The sequence below is a fragment of the Oncorhynchus gorbuscha genome, linkage group LG01 (genome assembly GCF_021184085.1).
Source record: "Oncorhynchus gorbuscha isolate QuinsamMale2020 ecotype Even-year linkage group LG01, OgorEven_v1.0, whole genome shotgun sequence".
Lineage (NCBI taxonomy): Eukaryota > Metazoa > Chordata > Actinopteri > Salmoniformes > Salmonidae > Oncorhynchus > Oncorhynchus gorbuscha.
Window position 1 is genome coordinate 68,658,866 of NC_060173.1, and position 20,770 is coordinate 68,679,635.

General features: G+C 42.9%; 1 protein-coding gene across 2 annotated transcripts in view; it reads left to right on the forward strand.

The window, feature by feature from the left end:
* tmtc4 (transmembrane O-mannosyltransferase targeting cadherins 4) overlaps window positions 1-20,770 on the forward strand; it is a 53,454-nt gene that overhangs the window by 13,400 nt on the left and 19,284 nt on the right. For both annotated transcript variants that reach the window (XR_006839940.1, XM_046359021.1), the window contains exons 4-7: window positions 10,370-10,586; window positions 12,821-12,908; window positions 16,027-16,127; window positions 16,442-16,534. Coding sequence is in view for 1 of the 2 variants with exons in the window: in XM_046359021.1 (XP_046214977.1) it covers window positions 10,370-10,586; window positions 12,821-12,908; window positions 16,027-16,127; window positions 16,442-16,534 (499 nt within the window). In the remaining variant the exon portion in view is untranslated. The remainder of the gene's footprint in view (window positions 1-10,369; window positions 10,587-12,820; window positions 12,909-16,026; window positions 16,128-16,441; window positions 16,535-20,770) is intronic.

Genomic DNA, 20,770 nt, shown 5'->3' on the forward strand with positions numbered 1-20,770 from the left:
AGGATGCACTATTGTAAAGTGACTGTTCCACTGGATGTCATAAGGTGAATGCACCAATTTGTAAGTCGCTCTGGATAAGAGCGTCTGCTAAATGACTTAAATGTAATGTAAATGTATATGTATATACTGTACTCTATATCATCTACTGCATCTTTATGTAATACATGTATCACTAGCGACTAACTATGCCACTTTGTTTACATACTCATCTCATATGTATATACTGCACTCAATACCATCTACTGTATCCTGCCTATGCCACTCTGTACCATCACTCATTCATATATCTTTATGTACATATTCTTTATCCCCTTACACTTGTGTCTATAAGGTAGTAGTTTTGGAATTGTTAGCCAAATTACTTGTTGGTTATTACTGCATTTTCGGAACTAGAAGCACAAGCATTTCGCTACACTCATTTACATTTACATTTAAGTCATTTAGCAGACGCTCTTATCCAGAGCGACTTACAAATTGGTGCATTCACCTTATGACATCCAGTGGAACAGTCACTTTACAATAGTGCATCTAAAACTTAAGGGGGGTGAGAGGGATTACTTATCCTATCCTAGGTATTCCTTAAAGAGGTGGGGTTTCAGGTGTCTCCGGAAGGTGGTGATTGACTCCGCTGTCCTGGCGTCGTGAGGGAGTTTGTTCCACCATTGGGGGCCAGAGCAGCGAACAGTTTTGACTGGGCTGAACGGGAGCTGTACTTCCTCAGTGGTAGGGAGGCGAGCAGGCCAGAGGTGGATGAACGCAGTGCCCTTGTTTGGGTGTAGGGCCTGATCAGAGCCTGGAGGTACTGAGGTGCCGTTCCCCTCACAGCTCCGTAGGCAAGCACCATGGTCTTGTAGCGGATGCGAGCTTCAACTGGAAGCCAGTGGAGAGAACGGAGGAGCGGGGTGACGTGAGAGAACTTGGGAAGGTTGAACACCAGACGGGCTGCGGCGTTCTGGATGAGTTGAAGGGGTTTAATGGCACAGGCAGGGAGCCCAGCCAACAGCGAGTTGCAGTAATCCAGACGGGAGATGACAAGTGCCTGGATTAGGACCTGCGCCGCTTCCTGTGTGAGGCAGGGTCGTACTCTGCGGATGTTGTAGAGCATGAACCTACAGGAACGGGCCACCGCCTTGATGTTGGTTGAGAACGACAGGGTGTTGTCCAGGATCACGCCAAGGTTCTTGGCGCTCTGGGAGGAGGACACAATGGAGTTGTCAACCGTGATGGCGAGATCATGGAACGGGCAGTCCTTCCCCGGGAGGAAGAGCAGCTCCGTCTTGCCGAGGTTCAGCTTGAGGTGGTGATCCGTCATCCACACTGATATGTCTGCCAGACATGCAGAGATGCGATTCGCCACCTGGTCATCAGAAGGGGGAAAGGAGAAGATTAATTGTGTTAACATTTGCTAACCGTGTGTATGTGACAAATAACATTTGATTTGATTTGCCGAGTGCTCAAGAGCGTTGCGCTTAGAAATCGTCTGTCCAGGTTCGAATACAACAGGTGTAGACCTTACAGTGAAATGCTTACTTACAGGCTCTAACCAATAGTGCAAAAAAGGTGTTAGGTGAAGAATAGGTAAGTAAAGAAATAAAACAACAGTAAAAAGACAGGCTATATAAATATATGCATATATGATGAACAGAGAGTAGCAGTAGTGTAAAAGAAGGGTTGGTGGGTGGTGGGACACAATGCAGATAGCCCGGTTAGCCAATGTGCGGGAGCACTGGTTGGTCGGCCCAATTGAGGTAGTATGTACATGAATGTATAGTTAAAGTGACTATCTCATAAACAGAGAGTAGCAGCAGTGTAAAAAGAGGGGTTGGGGGGTGGCACACAATACAAATAGTCCGGGTAGCCATTTGATTACCTGTTCAGGAGTCTTATGGCTTGGGGGAAAAACTATTGAGAAGCCTTTTTGTCCTAGACTTGGCACTCCGGTACCGCTTGCCATGCGGTAGTAGAGAGAACAGTCTATGACTGGGGTGGCTGGGGTCTTTGACAATTTTTAGGGCCTGACACCGCCTTGTGTAGAGGTCCTGGGTGGCAGGCAGCTTTGCCCCAGTGATGTACTGGGCCGTACGCACTACCCTCTCTAGTGCCTTGCGGTCAGAGGCCGAGCAAATGCCGTACCAGGCAGTGATGCAACCAGTCAGGATGCTCATGATGTTGCAGCTGTAACACCTTTTGAGGATCTCAGGACCCATGCCAAATCTTTTTAGTTTCCTGGGGGGGAATAGGCTTTGTCGTGCCCTCTTCACGACTGTCTTTGTGTGTTTGGACCATGATAGTTAGTTGTTGATGTGGACACTGAGGAACTTGAAGCTCTCAACCTGCTCCACTACAGCCCTGTCGGTGAGAATGGGGGTGTGCTCTGTCCTCCTTTTCCTGTAGTCTACAATCATCTCCTTTGTCTTGGTTGTTATGCTGGCACCACACGGCCAGGTCTCTGACCTCCTCCCTATAGGCTGTCTTGTCGTTGTCGGTGATCAGGCCTACCACTGTTGTCGTCTGCAAACTTAATGATGGTGTTGGAGTCGTGCCTGGCCATGTAGTTGTGGGTGGACAGGGAGTACAGGAAGGGACTGAGCATGCACCTACCTACCCTCACCACCTGGGGGCTGCCCGTCAGGAAGTCTAGGATCCAGTTGCAGAGGGAGGTGTTTAGTTCCAGGATCCTTAGCTTAGTGATGAGCTTTGAGGGTACTATGGTGTTGAACGCTGAGCTGTAGTCAATGAATAGCATTCTCACAGAAGGGTTCCTTTGTCCAGGTGGGAAAGGGCAGTGTGGAGTGCAATAGAGATTGCATCATCTGTGGATCTGTTTGGGCGGTATGCAAATTGGAGTGGGTCTAGGGTTTCTGGGATAATGGTGTTGATGTGAGCCATTACGAACCTTTCAAAGCACTTCATGGCTAAGGACGTGCGTGCTACGGGTCTGTAGTCATTTAGGCAGGTTGCCTTTGTGTTCTTGGGCACAGGGACTATGGTGGTCTGCTTGAAACATGTTGGCATTACGACTCAATTACCAGCACACGTCCTGGTAATCCGTCTGGCCCCGCAGCCTTGAGTATGTTGGCCTGTTTAAAGGTCTTATCTACATCGGCTACGGAGAGCGTGATCACACAGTCATCCGGAATAGCTGATGCTGTCATGCATGCCTCAGTGTTGCTTGCCTCGAAGCGAGCACAGAAGTGATTTAGCTCGTCTGGTAGGCTCGTGTCACCGGGCAGCTCGCGGCTGTGCTTCCCTTTGTAGTCTGTAATAGTTTGAAAGCCCTGCCGCATAAGACGAGCGTCGGAGCTGGTGTAATATGATTCAATCTTAGCCCTGTATTGAGGCTTTGCCTGTTTGATGGTTCATCGCAGGGCATATCAGGATTTCTTGTAAGCTTCCGGGTTAGAGTCCCGCACCTTGAAAGCGGCAGCTCTACCTTTTACCTCAGTGCGAATGTTGCCTGTATTCCATGGCTTCTGGTTGGGGTATGTATGTACAGTCACTGTGGGGACAATGTCCTCAATGCACTTATTGATAAAGCCAGTGACTGATGTGGTGTACCCATCAATGCCATCGGAAGAATCCCGGTTCATGTTCCAGTCTGTGATAGCATTACATTACATTACATTTAAGTCATTTAGCAGACGCTCTTATCCAGAGCGACTTACAAATTGGTGCATTCACCTTATGACATCCAGTGGAACAGCCACTTTACAATAGTGCATCTAAATCTTTTAAGGGGGGGGGGTGTGAAGGATTACTTTATCCTATCTATTCCTTAAAGATGTGGGGTTTCAGGTGTCTCCGGAAGGTGGTGATTGACTCCGCTGTCCTGGCGTCGTGAGGGAGTTTGTTCCACCATTGGGGAGCCAGAGCAGCGAACAGTTTTGACTGGGCTGAGCGGGAATTGTACTTCCTCAGTGGTAGGGAGGCGAGCAGGCCAGAGGTGGATGAACGCAGTGCCCTTATTTGGGTGTAGGGCCTGATCAGAGCCTGGAGGTACTGAGGTGCAGTTCCCCTCACAGCTCCGTAGGCAAGCACCATGGTCTTGTAGCGGATGCGAGCTTCAACTGGAAGCCAGTGGAGAGAGCGGAGGAGCGGGGTGACGTGAGAGAACTTGGGAAGGTTGAACACTAGACGGGCTGCGGCGTTCTGGATGAGTTGTAGGGGTTTAATGGCACAGGCAGGGAGCCCAGCCAACAGCGAGTTGCAGTAATCCAGACGGGAGATGACAAGTGCCTGGATTAGGACCTGCGCGTTTCCTGTGTGAGGCAGGGTCGTACTCTGCGGATGTTGTAGAGCATGAACCTACAGGAACGGGCCACCGCCTTGATGTTAGTTGAGAACGACAGGGTGTTGTCCAGGATCACGCCAAGGTTCTTAGCGCTCTGGGAGGAGGACACAATGGAATTGTCAACCGTGATGGCGAGATCATGGAACGGGCAGTCCTTCCCCGGGAGGAAGAGCAGCTCCGTCTTGCCGAAGTTCAGCTTGAGGTGGTGATCCGTCATCCACACTGATATGTGTGCCAGACATGCAGAGATGCGATTCGCCACCTGGTCATCAGAAGGGGAAAGGAGAAGATTAATTGTGTGTCGTCTGCATAGCAATGATAGGATGGTAGGAGCGACCTGACAGGTAGGACGCAATCCAAGCGTGGGCCGCGCCGGAGATGCCCAACTCGGAGAGGGTGGAGAGGAGGATCTGATGGTTCACAATATCGAAGGCAGCCGATAGGTCTAGAAGGATGAGAGGAGAGAGAGTTAGCTTTAGCGGTGCGGAGCGCCTCCGTGATACAGAGAAGAGCAGTCTCAGTTGAATAACTAGTCTTGAAACCTGACTGATTTGGATCAAGAAGGTCATTCTGAGAGAGATAGCGGGAGAGCTGACCAAGGATAGCAAAATAGTACTGTAGTTTAGCACCACTTTTTTATAGGCCGAGTCACTGGTGCTTCCTGCTTTAATTTGTGCTTGTAAGCAGGAATCAGGAGGATAGAGTTGTGGTCGGATTTACCAATTGGAGGGAAAGTGAGAGCTTTGTACGCTTCTCTGTGTGTGGAGTACAGGTGATCTAGAATTGTTTTCCTCTGGTTGCACATTTGTCATATTGATAGAAATTTGGTAGAACTGATTTAACTTTCCCTGCATTAAAGTCTCTGGCCACTAGGAGTGCCACCTCTGGATGAGTGGTTTCCTGTTTGCTTATTTCCTTATACAGCTGACTGAGTACGGTCTTAGTGCCAGCATCTGTTTGTGGTGGTACATAAACAGCCACGAACAGTATTGCTGAACACTCTAGGCAAGTAGTGTGGCCTGCAATTTATCACAATATTAATTGCACGTTGGCGAGGAGTAGTAGCTTTCCCAGTCGCCTTTGCCGGGTCCTGACAAGGCTCTTTGTCCTCTGTACCTGCGTCGCTTCTTCTTGCAAATAACGGGGATGTTTGTCCTGTGAGGTGTTTGGAGATTGTCTTGAGCGTCGTCTTTTTTAGTGGAAAAAATATTTGTCTAATCCGAGGTGAGTGATCGCTGTCCTGATATCCAGAAGCTCTTTTTTTTCGTAAGATACGGTTGCGGAAACATTATGTACAAAATAAGTGACAAATAACGCAAAAAACCACACATAGTAGCACAATTGGTTGGGCTCCCGTTAAACTGCTGCCATTTCTTCCGGCGCAATTTTGTAATGCCAAGTGTCAGCTGGAGTGGTGTAATGCTCGCCACCATTGGATTCTGGATGAGTGGAAACGTGTTCTCTGGAGTGATGAATTACGCTTCACCATCTGGCAGTCCGACGGTCAAATCTGTGTTTGGCGGATTCCAGGAGAACGCTATCTGCCCCAATGCATAGTGCAAACTGTAACACTTGGTGGAGGAGGAATAATGGTCTGGGGTTGTTTTTCATGGTTTGGGCCCTTAGTTCCAGTGAAGGGAAATCTTCACACTACAGCATACAAGGGCATTCTAGATGATTCTGTGCTTCCAACTTTGTGGCAAAAGTTTGGGGAAGGCCCTTTCCTGTTTCAGCATGACAAGGCCCCCTGCACAAAGTGAGGTCCATAGAGAAATGGTTGTCGAGATCGGTGTGGAAGAAGTTGGCTGGCCTGCACAGAGCCCTGACCTTCACAATTCTATTTCAAACTGCTATTCATTTTGTTGCTGATATTTGGACTAATCACATCACATATTACAACCAGACCTAAGTTCAAATACCACTTTAAATCTCTAAGTTACTTTCACATACATTTGAAGTACACTGAACAAAAATATCAACACAACATGCAACATTTTCAAAGATTTTACTGAGTTACAGATCATATGAGGAAATCGGTCAATTTAAATCAATGCATTAGGCCCTAATCTAAGTATTTCACATGACTGGGAATACAGATATGTATCTGGTCACAGATATCCTAAATAATTGTAGGGGCGTGGATCAGAAAACCAGTCAGTATCTGGTATGACCACCATTTGCCTCATGCAGTGGGACAAATCTCCCTTAACGTAGAGTTGATCAGGCTGTTTATTGTGGAATGTTGTCCCACTTTTCTGTGTGAAGTTGCTGGATATTGGTAAGAACTGGAACACCCTGTCGTACACATCAATCCAGAGCATCCCAAACATGCTCAATGGGTGACATGTCTGGTGAGTATGGAGGCCATGGAAGAACTGTGACATTTTCAGCTTCCAGGAATTGTGTACAGATCCTTGCAACATGGGGCCGTGCATTATCATGCTGTAACATGAGGTGATGGCGGCAGATAAATGGCACGACAATGGGCCTCGGTATCTCGTCACGGTGTTTTATCAAATTGCCATTGATAAAATGCAGTTGTGTCCTCCAATCAGCATGCCAATTGCACGCTCCCTCAACTTGAGAAACTTGTGGCATTGTGTTGTGTGACAAACCTGCACATTTTAGTGACCTTTTATTGTCCCAGCACAAGGTGTACCTGTGTAATGACCGTGCTGTTCAATCAACTTCTTAATATGCCACACCTGTCAGGTAGATGGATTATCTTTGTAAAGGAGAAATGCTCACTAACAGAATGTAAAATAATTTCTGCACAATTTGAGAGAAATGAGCTTTTTCTGTGTGTATGGAAAATGTATGGCATCTTTTATTTCAGCTCATGAAACATGGGACCAACACTTTACATGTTGTGTTTGTATTTTTTGTTCTGTATAAATATTCAGATATGCAGTAGCAGTCAAAAGTTTGGACACACCTACTCATTCCAGGGTTTTTCTTTATTTTTACTATTTTCTACATTGTAGAATAATAGCGAGGACATCAAAAATATGAAATAACACATGGCATCGTGTAGTAACCAAAACAGTGTAAACAAATCAAGATATATTTTATATTCTTCAAATTATCCACCCTTTGCCTTGATGACAGCTGTGCACACTCTTGGCATTCTCTCAACCAGCTTCATGAGGTTGTCACCTGTAATGCATTTCAGTTAACAGGTGTGCCTTGTTAAAAATGTATTTGTCGAAGTCATTTCCTTCTTAATGCGTTTAAGCAAATTAGATGTGTTGTGACAAGGTAATGGTGGTATACAGAAGATAGCCCTATTTGGTCAAATATCAAGTCCATATTATGGAAAGAACAGCTCGAATAAGCAAAGACAGTCCATCATTTATTTAAAACATGAAGTCCAAATTGAGATTTTTGGTTCCATCTGCCGTGTCTTTGTGAGACACAGAGTAGGTGAATGGATGATCTCTGCGTGTGTGGTTCCCAGCATGGAGGAGGAGGTGTGATGGGGATTTGCTGGTGACACTGTCAGTGATTTATTTAGAATTCAAGGCACACTTAATCAGCATGGCTACCACAGCATTCTGAAGCGATACGCCATCCCATCTGGTTTGCGCAGAGTGGGATTTTCATTTGTTTTTCATCAGGATAATGTCCCAACACATCTCCAGACTGTGTAAGGGCTATTTGACCATGATGGAGTGCTGCATCAGATGAACTGGCCTCCACAATCACCTGACCTCAACCCAAATGAGATGGTTTGGGATGAGTTGGACCGCAGAAGGAAAAGCAGCCAACAAGTGTTCAGCATATGTGGGAACTCCTTCAAGCTTGTTGGAAAAGCATTCAAGATAATATATAATAATATATGCCATTTAGCAGACGCTTTTATCCAAAGCGACTTACAGTCATGTGTGCATACATTCTACGTATGGGTGGTCCCGGGGATCGAACCCACTACCCTGGCGTTACAAGCGCCATGCTCTACCAACTGAGCTACAGAAGGACGAAGCTGGTTGAGAGAGTGGCAAGCGTGTGCAAATCTGTCATCAAGGCAAAGCGTGGCTACTTTGAAAAATATAAAATATATTAAAATTTGTTTAACACTTTTTTGATTACTACATGATTCTATATGTGTTATTTCATAGTTTTGATGTCTTCACTGTTATTCTACAATGTAGAAAATAGTGAAAATTAGTAGGTGTGTCCAAACATTTGACTAGTACTGTATATGTAAAGACAAGATTAAATCACAAACAGTGTGATGGGTGACAATATTAGCCTATCAATTGTAAATTATATATAAAATAGTAAAAATAAAGAAAAAACCTTGAATAAGTAGGTGTGTCCAAACTTTTGACTCGTACTGTATTTGTATTATCAAGTAAGTACACAATGTCCCATTATATCTCAAGCTAAGCCATTTTGATAGTACATTTAAACTCTGTTTTTCACAATTCCAGACATTTAATCCAAGTAAAAATTGCCTGTCTTTGGTCAGTTATGATCATCACTTTATTTTAAGAATGTGAAATGTCAGAATAATAATAGAGAGAATGGTTAATTTCAGCTTTTATTTCTTTCATCACACCCCCAGTGGGTCAGAAGATTACATGCACTCAATTAGTATTTGGTAGCATTGCTTTTAAATTGTTTGAGTCAAACGTTTCAGGTAGCCTTCTACAAGCTTCCCATAGTAAGTTGGGTGTAACTGCGACAGGTTTGTAGGCCATTTTACTCGCACACGCTTTTTCAGTTCTGCCCACAAATGTTATGTAGGATTGAGGTCAGGGCTTTGTGTTGGCCACTCCAATACCTTGACTTTGTTGTCCTTAAACCATTTTCCACAACTTTGGAAGTATGCTTGGGGTCATTGTCCATTTGGAAAACCCATTTGTGACCAAGCTTTAACTTCCTGACTGATGTCTTGAGATGTTGCTTCAATATATCCACATCATCTTCCTTCCTCATGACACTATCTATTTTGTGAAGTGCACCAGTCCCTTCTGCAGCAAAGCACCCCCCACAACATGATGCTGTCACCCCTGTGCTTCATGGTTGGGATGGTGTTATTTGGCTTGCAAGCATCCCCCTTTTTCCTCCAAACATAACGATGGACATTATGGCCAACAGTTCTATTTTTGTTCCGTCAGACCAGAGGACATTTCTCCAAAAAGTACGATCTTTGTCCCCATGTGCAGTTGCAAACCGTAGTCTGGCTTTTTTATGGCAGTTTTGGAGTGGTGGCTTCTTTGTTGCTGAGTGGCCTTTCAGGTTATTTTGATATAGGACTCATTTTACTGAGGATATAGATACTTTTGTACTGGTTTCCTCCAGCATCTTCACAAGGTCCTTTGCTGTTGTTCTGGGATTGATTTGCACTTTTTGCACCAAAGTACGTTCATTTCTAGGAGACAAAGCGCATCTCCTTCCTGAGCGGTATGATGGCTGCTTGGTCCCATGGTGTTTATACTTGTGTACTATTGTTTGTACAGATGAACGTGGTACGTTCAGGCATTTGGAAATATCTCTGAAGGATGAACCAGACATGTGGACTTGTGAACCAGACTTGTACCAGACTTGTTTTTCTGAGGTCTTGGCTGATTTCTTTAGATTTTCCCACGATGTCAAGCAAAGTGTAACAGAATTTGAAGGTAGGCTTTGAAATAAATCCACAAGTACACGTCCAATTGACTCAAATGATGTCAATTAGCCTATCAGAAGCTTTTAAAGCCATGACATAATTTTCTGGAAATTTTAAAGCCGTTTAAAGGCACAGTCGACTTAGTGTATGTAAACTTCTGACCCACTGGAATTGTGATTCAGTGAATTATATGTGAAATCTGTCTTAACAATTGTTGGAAAAATTACTTGTGTCATGCACAAAGTTGATGTCCTAACTGACTTGCCAAAACTATAGTTTTTTAATTAACAAGAAATTCGTGGAGTGGTTGAAAAACGAGTTTTAATGACTCCAACCTAAGTGTATGTAAACTTCTGACTTCAACTGTACATGTCTGTACTTTGTTGATATCATTGTGTATTATTGATATATTTTTTTCAAATCTGTTTGTAGAATTCATGCTGTCATCTCTTTTATGGACACAGGCTTAACTACCTCATGGCTGGTGGGCTGCACCCAGTTGGCTTCCATGTGCTGAACATCGGCCTGCACAGTCTCATATCAGCGCTGATGATCGACATGTTCTCCGTACTGATCGGTGGCTTGGCATACGATGGGAATGGGAACCGGCTCAACCACGCACCCAAAGCTTCTCTCCTGGCTGGTCTTCTCTTTGCAGCGCACCCCGTTCACACCGAAAGCGTAAGTAGACAAACATTATATGGAATGGAGGGATGTAAGAAATAGTGAAAACACACAGACAGGTACTATGCGTGTCTATCACATAATATTTGTTTGTTTTATTGAGATCGACTGAGATGAGAGGAGGAGACTTATGAGATGGGTACTGTACGCAAATATGAAAAGTGGGAGTCTTGGGGATTGAACCCGGACCCATCACAAGGGGCAATGCATAGTCCGGAGTCGGCAGTGCTGTTACCAAAACCAAACTCCGCTACTGGAGCTATGATGACACTGGGTTGTTAGCTCAATAGAATCAGAATGGACTAGAAGGGACGTCCTTAATCAAAGCAATATTCCATGGTAGATAATCGTGTAATGGCGGCCATATCTGGTGTACCATTTGATATGTAACATTTTGAACTGATAGACTTTGTCCAATTCTATGATTCCCCCTCTGGCAAACAATATCTCTTTACTTACTTTCCAAAATAATAACAGCCTCCCATCACTACATGTGTTCCAACATCCACGGGTGTTTGTTGTATTAAACATGCGTTAGAGCCATGCCAGGAACAAAGGTCCATCTCAATCGGAGTGTGCATCGAAAAGGTGTGCGTTTTGAGCGAGGCCCAGACTATTAAAAGCTTATTCATACCCGGTTGTGGTGTGTGAGGGCTGCGGTGCCCGGCTGGAGGGCTGCACCCCCCCTGCTCTCGGCTGGCTTTAATCAGGGAGGGCAACAGGCTGAGGGAGACCTGGGGGTGGGATCGGGCAGACCGCAGACCCAAGGCCTGCTGCACTTATCAAAGGAGATAGCCCCCAGGATTCCAGGACGTATGCAGTGCACACTATACAGACACAGTATAAATCATGCACACTATATGTAATATACTCTCTCTCACACTCACACACCGACAGAGAGGGACACACACACATGCACTGCACACACAGGCCAGTAATGAGAGTCTCCTGCGCTGGATGTTAATTGGCTGCTGTCAGTAAGGCTGTTATATACAGTACAGGAGCAGATACAGAAAGATGGTGTATTTGCGTTATTGCATTTGATCATGTGCAGGTTGTTAAAATATACATTCTGACTATCTGTTGGCTGACACAGTTGCCTTCATCATTTCTGGTCTACCCGAAGTGTCCAAGGGTAGATTAGATAATAGGTGTTGATTTTTAACTGTCAAATGACGGAATTCTGTCTCTCATACAGCAGTTAACCTTCCTGGCGCAGGCGTTCCGCTAGCTACCCACCTCAACAACATCCGGTGAAATTGCAGAGCGCCAAATTCAAAATACATAAATATTCATAAAAAATACAAGTGTCATACATTGGTTTAAAGATGAACTTCTTGTTAATCCAGATGCTTTGTCAGATTTCAAAAAGGCTTTACGGTGAAAGCATACCATGCGATTATCTGAAGACGCTTACAAAAGCATACAAACATTTTCCAACCAAGTAAAGGAATTACAAAAGTCAGAAATAGTGATAAAATGAATCACATACCTTTTGAAGACCTTCATATGGTTGCAGTCACAAGAGACCCTGTTACACAATAAATGTTTGTTTTGTTCGATAAAGTCCCTCTTTATCCCAAAGTTTTGTTGGCGCGTTTTGTTCAGTAATCCACTGGCTCAAAGGCAGTCAAAATATGCAGACGAATACATCCTAATAGTACCGGTAAAGTTTGTTGAAACATGTCAAACGATGTTTATAATTAATCCTCAGGTTGTCAATTGTCTAAATAATCGATAATATGTCAACCGGACAATAGCGTATTCAATAGAAAGGAAAACGAGGAAGGATGCGCATACCAGCACTGCATGATTCTACAGTCCACTGACAAAGGTCTCATTCTTCTTAATTTTTTCATAAAACAAGCCTAAAACAATGTCTGAAGACTGTTGACATCTAGTGGAAGCCATAGAAACTGCAATCTGGGTCCTAACCCATTAGATACTCTATAGGCATTCATTTGAAAATACTCACATCAAAAAAATCCCACTTCCTGGATGGATTTTCCTCAGGTTTTGGCCTTCCATATCAGTTCTGTTATACTCACAGACATTAATTTAACAGTTTTGGAAACTTTAGTGTTTTCAATCCAAATTTACCAATTAAATGCATATCCTAGCTTCTGGGCCTGAGTGACAGGCAGTTTACTTTGGGCACGCGTCTCATCCAGACGTCGAAATACTGCCCCCAAGCCATAAGAAGTTATTAAACCCCTCTTTCTCTCTTTCAGGTTGCAGGGATTGTAGGCCGGGCAGACCTACTTTGTGCACTGTTCTTCCAGCTCTCCTTTCTGACCTACTGCAGAGCCTTCAGAGGAGGTAGGTTTTGTATGCATTAAGGATGGTGTGTCATGGTTGCTTGAATGTATACAGAGAGAGGAAGAACATGCATCACATCTATAGGCAATGTACACAAGTCTCATTCGTGTTTTCAGATTTCCTAAGTTAACATAGTTGATATGTCTTGGAAGTATATATCTTACACACACACACACACACACAGTACCAGTCAAAGGTTTGGACATACCTACTCATTCAATAGTTTTTCTTTTATTTTTACTGTTTTCTACATTGTAGAATAATAGTGAAGACATCAAAACTAACCAAAAAACGTGTTAAACAAAATATTGAATTTTTGAGATTCTTTAAAGTAGCCACCATTTGCCTTGATGACAGCTTTGCACAGTCTTGGCATGTTATTGTTTGAATATTTACAGTGGGGCAAAAAAGTATCTACATTTACATTTACACCAATTGTGCATTTCTCCCAATTAAAAAGATGAGAGAGGCCTGTAATTTTCATCATAGGTACACTTCAACTATGACAGACAAAATGAGAAGAAAAGAAATCCAGAAAATCACATTGTAGGATTTTTAATGGATTTATTTGCAAATTATGGTGAAAAATAAGTATTTGATCACCTACAAACAAGCAAGATTTCTGGCTCTCACAGACCTGTAACTTTGTCTTTAAGAGGCTCCTCTGTCCTCCACTCGTTACCTGTATTAACCTCTTGCCTCCACCCGACACGCAGGCGTCCCATCTAGACATCTGGAAATGCAAATGCGCTACGCTAAATGCTAATAGCACTCGTTAAAACTCAAACGTTCATTAAAACACACATGCAGGGTACTGAATTAAAGCTACACTCGTTGTGAATCCAGCCAACAAGTCAGATTTTTAAAATGCTTTTCGGTGAAAGCATGAGAAGCTATTATCTGATAGCATGCAATACCCCTAAAGACCCGCAGGGGACGTAAACAAAATAATTAGCATAGTCGGCGCTACACAAAATGCAGAAATAAAATATAAAACATTCATTACCTTTGACGATCTTCTTTGTTGGCACTCCTAGATGTCCCATAAACATCACTATTGGGTATTTTTTCGATTAAATCGGTCCATATATAGCCTAGATAATGATCTATGAAGACTGTGTGATCAAGGGGAAAAAAACAGTGTTTTATAACGCAACGTCATTTTTTAAAATGAGAAAAGTCGACGATAAACTTTCACAAAACACTTTGAAATACTTTTGTAATGCAACTTTAGGTATTAGTAAACGTTAATAATCAATCAAATTGATCACGGGGCGATGTATATTCTATAGCTCTACGTCTAGAAATAATGTCCGGATAAATCTCAACCAAAATATCCGGTTGGAGACAGGAAGAAATGGGCTGTCTCTTGTTCGTTTGACCAAGAAACAAATCCTAAGCAAATGACAAGACTGTTGACATCGTGTGGAAGCTGTAGGTATTGCAACCTCAGTTCCAGGTAATGTGGTTTCTATTCAACAATACATTCAAGTGGCGCATTGATATATTTTCCAGTTTTCAGTGATCAGATTTTCCTGCACCTTTCGATGAAACGCACGTTCTGTTATTAGTCACAGCCGAGATTTAACCAGTTTTAGAAACGTCTGAGTGTTTTCTATCCACACATACTAATATGCATATACTATATTCCTGGCATGAGTAGCAGGGCGCTGAAATGTTGCGCGATTTTTAACAGAATGTTCGAAAAAGTAGGGGGTAGGATCAACAGGTTAATGGCACCTGTTTGAACTTGTTATCAGTATAAAAGACACCTGTCCACAACCTCAAACAGTCACACTCCAAACTCCACTATGGCCAAGACCAAAGAGCTGTCAAAGGACACCAGAAACAAAATTGTAGACCTGCACCAGGCTGGGAAGACTGAATCTGCAATAGGTAAGCAGCTTGGTTTGAAGAAATCAACTGTGGGAGCAATTATTAGGAAATGGAAGACTCCCTCGATGGAATCTCCCTCGATCTGGGGCTCCACGCAGGATCTCACCCCGTGGGGTCAAAATGATCACAAGAACAGTGAGCAAAAATCCCAGAACCACAAGGGGGGACCTAGTGAATGACCTGCAGAGAGCTGGGACCAAAGTAACAAAGCCTAATATCAGTAAAACACTATACTGCCAGGGACTCAAATCCTGCAGTGCCAGACGTGTCCCCCTGCTTTAGCCAATACATGTCCAGGCCCGTCTAAAGTTTGCAAGAGAGCATTTGGATGATCCAGAAGAAGATTGGGAGAATGTCATATGGTCAGATGAAACCAAAATATAACTTTTTGGTAAAAACTCAACTCGTTGTTTTTGGAGGACAAAGAATGCTGAGTTGCATCCAAAGAACACCATACCTACTGTGAAGCATGGGGGTAGAAACATCATGCTTTGGGGCTGTTTTTCTGCAAAGGGACCAAGACGACTGATCCGCGTAAAGGAAAGAATGAATGGGGCCATGTATCGTAAGATTTTGAGGGAAAACCTCCTTCCATCAGCAAGGGCATTGAAGATGAAACGTGGCTGGGTCTTTCAGCATGACAATGATTCCAAACACACCGCCCGGGCAACGAAGGAGTGGCTTCGTAAGAAGCATTTCAAGGTCCTGGAGTGGCCTAGCCAGTCTCCAGATCTCAACCCCATAGAAAATCTTTGGAGGGAGTTGAAAGTCCGTGTTGCCCAGCAACAGCCCCAAAACATCACTGCTCTAGAGGAGATCTGCATGGAGGAATGGGCCAAAATACCAGCAACAGTGTGTGAAAACCTTGTGAAGACTTACAGAAAACGTTTGACCTCTGTCATTGCCAACAAAGGGTATATAACAAAGTGTTGAGATAAACTTTTGTTATTGACCAAATACTTATTTTCCACCGTAATTTGCAAACAAATTCATAAAAAATTCTACAATGTGATTTTCTGGATTTTTTTCTCTCATTTTGTCTGTCATCATTGAAGTGTACCTATGATGAAAATTACAGGCCTCATCTTTTTTAGTGGGCGAACTTGCACAATTGGTGGCTGACTAAATACTTTTTTGCCCCACTGTAATGCAGAAACCATTTTATCGTTTGAATATTTAATTTATGAACTACGTCTCACTCATCTATGGATGTCTTCTGCAGGTAGGGAGAGCGAGGAGAAGTTTTCCATCCATTGGATTGCCGTGAGCCTCTTGCTGTGCGCTGCGGCCATGCTCTGCAAAGAACAAGGCATCACAGTCCTGGTAGGGGCGTCAAAACATCCTCACCTTACTGTTAATTAAATGTGACCTAGTAGCCGCTTTTATCCAAAGTGCGTAGATATTTAGTACGTGATCCCTGCCAGAATTAAACTCACAAACTTGGCATAGCTAGCGCCACTCCCTTGATAGTCATATACAGTACATTGTGTTTATGACTAAGCTTGTGTAATGGAAACCTAACACATTTGTAGCCTATATTTAACTCTTGTGAACTTGACCCAGCAACTATCTGATGTCTGTCGCTGGTTTATATTGTGCTTGAATGTCTAATCTCTAATGTTTCTCTCTTCTCTCAGGGGGTGAACGCTGCCTTTGATGTCCTTCTCATCTGTAATGTAAATGTCTACGAGCTGAGCCAGAGGCTGTTCCTCAGGAGGAAAGCAGAAGACGTGAGTAACTAGCATACTACTTTCAATGCCCAATACATGTCTTTATTCTACAAGGTATGCTAGTGTGGACATTGGAACAGTGACATTCGCTAGGGTTGGGAGGTATCCAGATTTTCATATATGTATAATGTTCTTGTACCATACTGGGATGGATGGTATAACCGGCACTGCACACAGGGGGCGCTATTTCTTTCCGAACTTAAAAAATATACACTACCGTTCAATAGTTTGGCATCACTTAGAAATGTCCTTGTTTTCCATGAACACATACATGAAATGAGTTGCAAAATGAATAGGAAATATAGCCTAGACGTTGACAAGGTTATAAATAATGATTTTTAATTGAAATAATAGTGTCCTTCAAACTGCTTTCACCAAAGAATCCTCAATTTGCAGCAATTACAGCCTTGTAGACCTTTGGTATTCTAGTTGTCAATTTGTTGAGGTAATCTGAAGAGATTTCACCCCATGCTTCCTGAGGCACCTCCCACAAATTGGATTGGCTTGATGGGCACTTCTTACATACCGTACGGTCAAGATACTCCCACAACAGCTCAATAGGGTTGAGATCGGGTGACTGTGCTGGCCACTCCATTATAGACAGAATACCAGTTGTCTGCGTCTTCCCTAAATAATTATTGCATAGTTTGGAGCTGTGCTTTGGGTCATTGTCCTGTTGAAGGAGGAAATTGTCTCTAATTAAGTGCCGTCCACAGGGTATGGCATGGCGTTGTAAAATGGAGTGATAGCCTTCCTTCTTCAAGATCCCTTTTACCTTGTAAAAAATCTCCCACTTTACCACCACCAAATCACCCCTAGACCATCATATTGCTTCCACCATGTTTGACAGATTGCGTTAAGCACTACTACAGCATATTTTCTTCTTTGTGATCCGAACACATCAAACTTAGATTCATCTGTCCATAACATTTTTTTCCAATCTTCCTCTGTCCGGTGTCTGTTCTTTTTCCCATCTTCATATTTTCTTTGTCAGTCTGAGATATGGCTTTTTCTTTTTAACATCTGTTTCTCAAACTAGACACTCTGATGTACCTGTCCTCTTGCTCAGTTGTGCATCGGTGCCTCCCACTCCTCTTTCTATTCTGGTTAGAGACAGTTTGTTCTGTGAAGGGAGTAGTACACAGCGTTGTACGAGATCTTCAGTTTCTTGTCAATTTCTCGTATGGAATAGCCTTCATTTCTCAATACAAGAATCGATTGACGAGTTTCATGAAAGTTATTTGTTTCTGGCCATTTTAAGCCTGTAAACAAACCCACTAATGCTGATGCTCCAGATACTCAACTAATCTAAAGAAGGCCAGTTTTATTGCTTCTTTAATCAGGACAACAGTTTTCAGCTGTGTTAACATAATTGCAAAAGGGTTTTCTAATGATCAATTAGCCTTTTAAAATGATAAACTTGGATTACCTAACACAACACCCTTAGGGTCGTTATCCTGTAGGAAGGTGAACCTTTGCCCCAGTCTGAGGTCCTGAGCACTCTGGAGCAGGTTTACATCAAGGATCTCTGTATACCTTTCTCTATTCATCTTTCCCTCGATCCTGACAAGTCTTCCCAGCCGCTGAAAAACTTCCTCACAGCGTGATGCTGCCACCACCATGCTTCACCGTAGGGATGGTGCCAGATTTCCTCCAGATGTGACGCTTGGCATTCAGGCCAAAGTGTTCATTCTTGTTGTCATCAGACCAGATAATCTTATTTCTCATGGTCTGAGAGTCATTAGGTGCCTTTTGGTAAACCCCAAGCAGGCTGCCATGTGCCTTTTACTGAGGAGTGGCTTCTGTCTGGCCACTCTACCATAAAGTGATTGCAGAGATGTTTGTCCTTCCGGAAGGTTCTCCGTCTCCGCAGAAATACTCTGGAGCTCTCTCAGTGACATCGTGTTCTTGATCACCTCCCTGACCAAGGCCCTTCTCCCTCGATTGCTCAGTTTGGCTGGTCGGTCAGCTCTAGGAAGGGTCTTGGTGGTTCCAAACATCTTCCATTTTAGAATGATGGAGGCCACTGTTCTTGGGGACCTTCAATGCTGCAGAAATGTTTTGGTACCCTTCCCCAGATCTGTGCCTCAACACAATCCTGTCTCGGAGCTCTACGGACAACTGTCGGACCTTACATAGACAGGTATGCGCCTTTCCAAATCATGCCTAATCAATTCAATTTTCCAAAGGTGGACTCAAATCTCAAGGATGATCAATGGAAACAGGATGAACTTGATGTCAATTTTGAGTCTCATAGCAAAGGGTCTGAATACTTAATTAAATTAGGTATTTATTCATTTATTTGTAAACATTTCTAAGAAAGTTTTTGCTTTGCCATTATGGGGTATTTTAAAGTAAGACTTTAATGTAGGGTTAGGGTTAGGGTTAGGGTTAGGGAAAATGGAAGGGGTCTGTATAATTTTCGAATGCTCTGTACATTGTGGAGTTGAAACTGGGCTAGCTAGAAAACTAGCAAACTAAATGCATAGCCGGAGCCCTGAGCTGGAGAAAATGTATTTGGCACTTCTTACGTATTTAGCTGGCAAACATTAGTAGTGAATTTAAAGTTTAAACTGATCAACTCTCTTGGGCTGCTCAACAGTGGATTGTCATGTTTCGTTTGCTACCATTAGCTTTTTGTAAAGAAACATGTGACTGGCTCAATTGAGTATTTCAGATGTTTTTTTTGTACGGTATTTAAAATCATACAGTCGGTAGAATGAAGGTATGGATATTGCATCGTAGCTATTGTAACATAATTTCACCATACACTCATATAACCATTTAAACCATGGTTATATGAGTGTATGTCTAACTAGAGCCTGAACGATATGGGATCTTTTGTTTTTCCGATTTTAGAGAGTGGAAATATTAATCAATAACGGATAAGTGCCGATTTATTTTTATTTTAGCTGAAATTTTAATAAAACTTCCGTACAAAGATACTCAACTTTGATTTCTTACATTTGAGGAAAGAACATTAATGTAATAATTTAGGAGCACCAGAAAGAGATTCTTTACGTAAAAATGGTGTTACTCTAATCTAGTGAAAGGAGAATAAACTGCACTGATTCAATCATCAACAAATAAATGCCTAGGCTCTGAAGAATGAGCTGCCTCATGCTAGCCAGCTGGAAAACAATGACAGGACACATTTTCAGTGTATTAGTAATTAGCTATGTTTTCATCGATTGTAAGGCTGTAGCCACTGAATCACTTGAAAGGAAAAACAAGCGTTGTCTTTGTGCTATCTGGGATCCTAGGGACCTCCAAACAAATGTGTAGTGTAATGGTTCAGGTTTAGCGTAGGGACGTCCCAAGGATTCTTGATACTACTAAGCTTCAGTGAATGGCGTCACACAGTTAGTTAGAATACTGGCTAGCTAGCACTTGTCAAGGAAATGGATTAGCGATTGGCGAAACGTGAATTTGAACCAGTCCCTATCAAGTGACACTGAACCCATACATCAAAACGTAGCTGCAAAGTGCTACTTTGTAAACTGCAAAGTTATTTTTGTGTGTGTCTCGGAAAACATTTGAATGACAGAGCTTGAGGAATAAGCTTCGCAAAGAGCATATATAACACTAGATCTCGCTGGCTTCACTAAAGGGCATTAACGTTACCACAGAGTTGAATGTTCTAGCACGGCACTTACTTGGTACGCCTCATCAATTGTTTGTCAAGACACCTGACATCCTACCAAGACACGTAATGGTATATGCCCAAGGTGCATTTTTGGCACTTTTATTGAGCTGGCCAGCTCAATAAAGTGGTAGCAGTAAGAGTTAGTTCACAGTTGTTCACTCTCCTCTCTGACTTAAGGCATCTGCATGCTTCCCAGCCGAAACAGTTTGGAAGTGTTCGTGCATATATTATGATGACATTTTGTGACGTTTTTGTACTTCGGTAAGGGTTTTCTCAGCTTTTCGGGCACAAGACATCTTTTCTCGAGGCAAGCCGAAGTCTATGCCCTTTTGTCGGTGATTGGTCAACAGTAGGGATTCTTCAAGTCTTGTCATTCAATGAGAGATTACTTATTATTATAATATTATCATTTTCATGCCCAGCTTTTCTGCACCAAACATCTTAGTTAATGTAAAATTGTGCGACTAAGATCTCTGCAAAAACATAACTCAAGAAATCTCTCATTCATTTTTATCTTAGATTAATTCTGACTATTTTGAGAAAGTTTTTACTAGCTACAGTGTTTCAAAATGGACAAGCAGTTGCCGCCC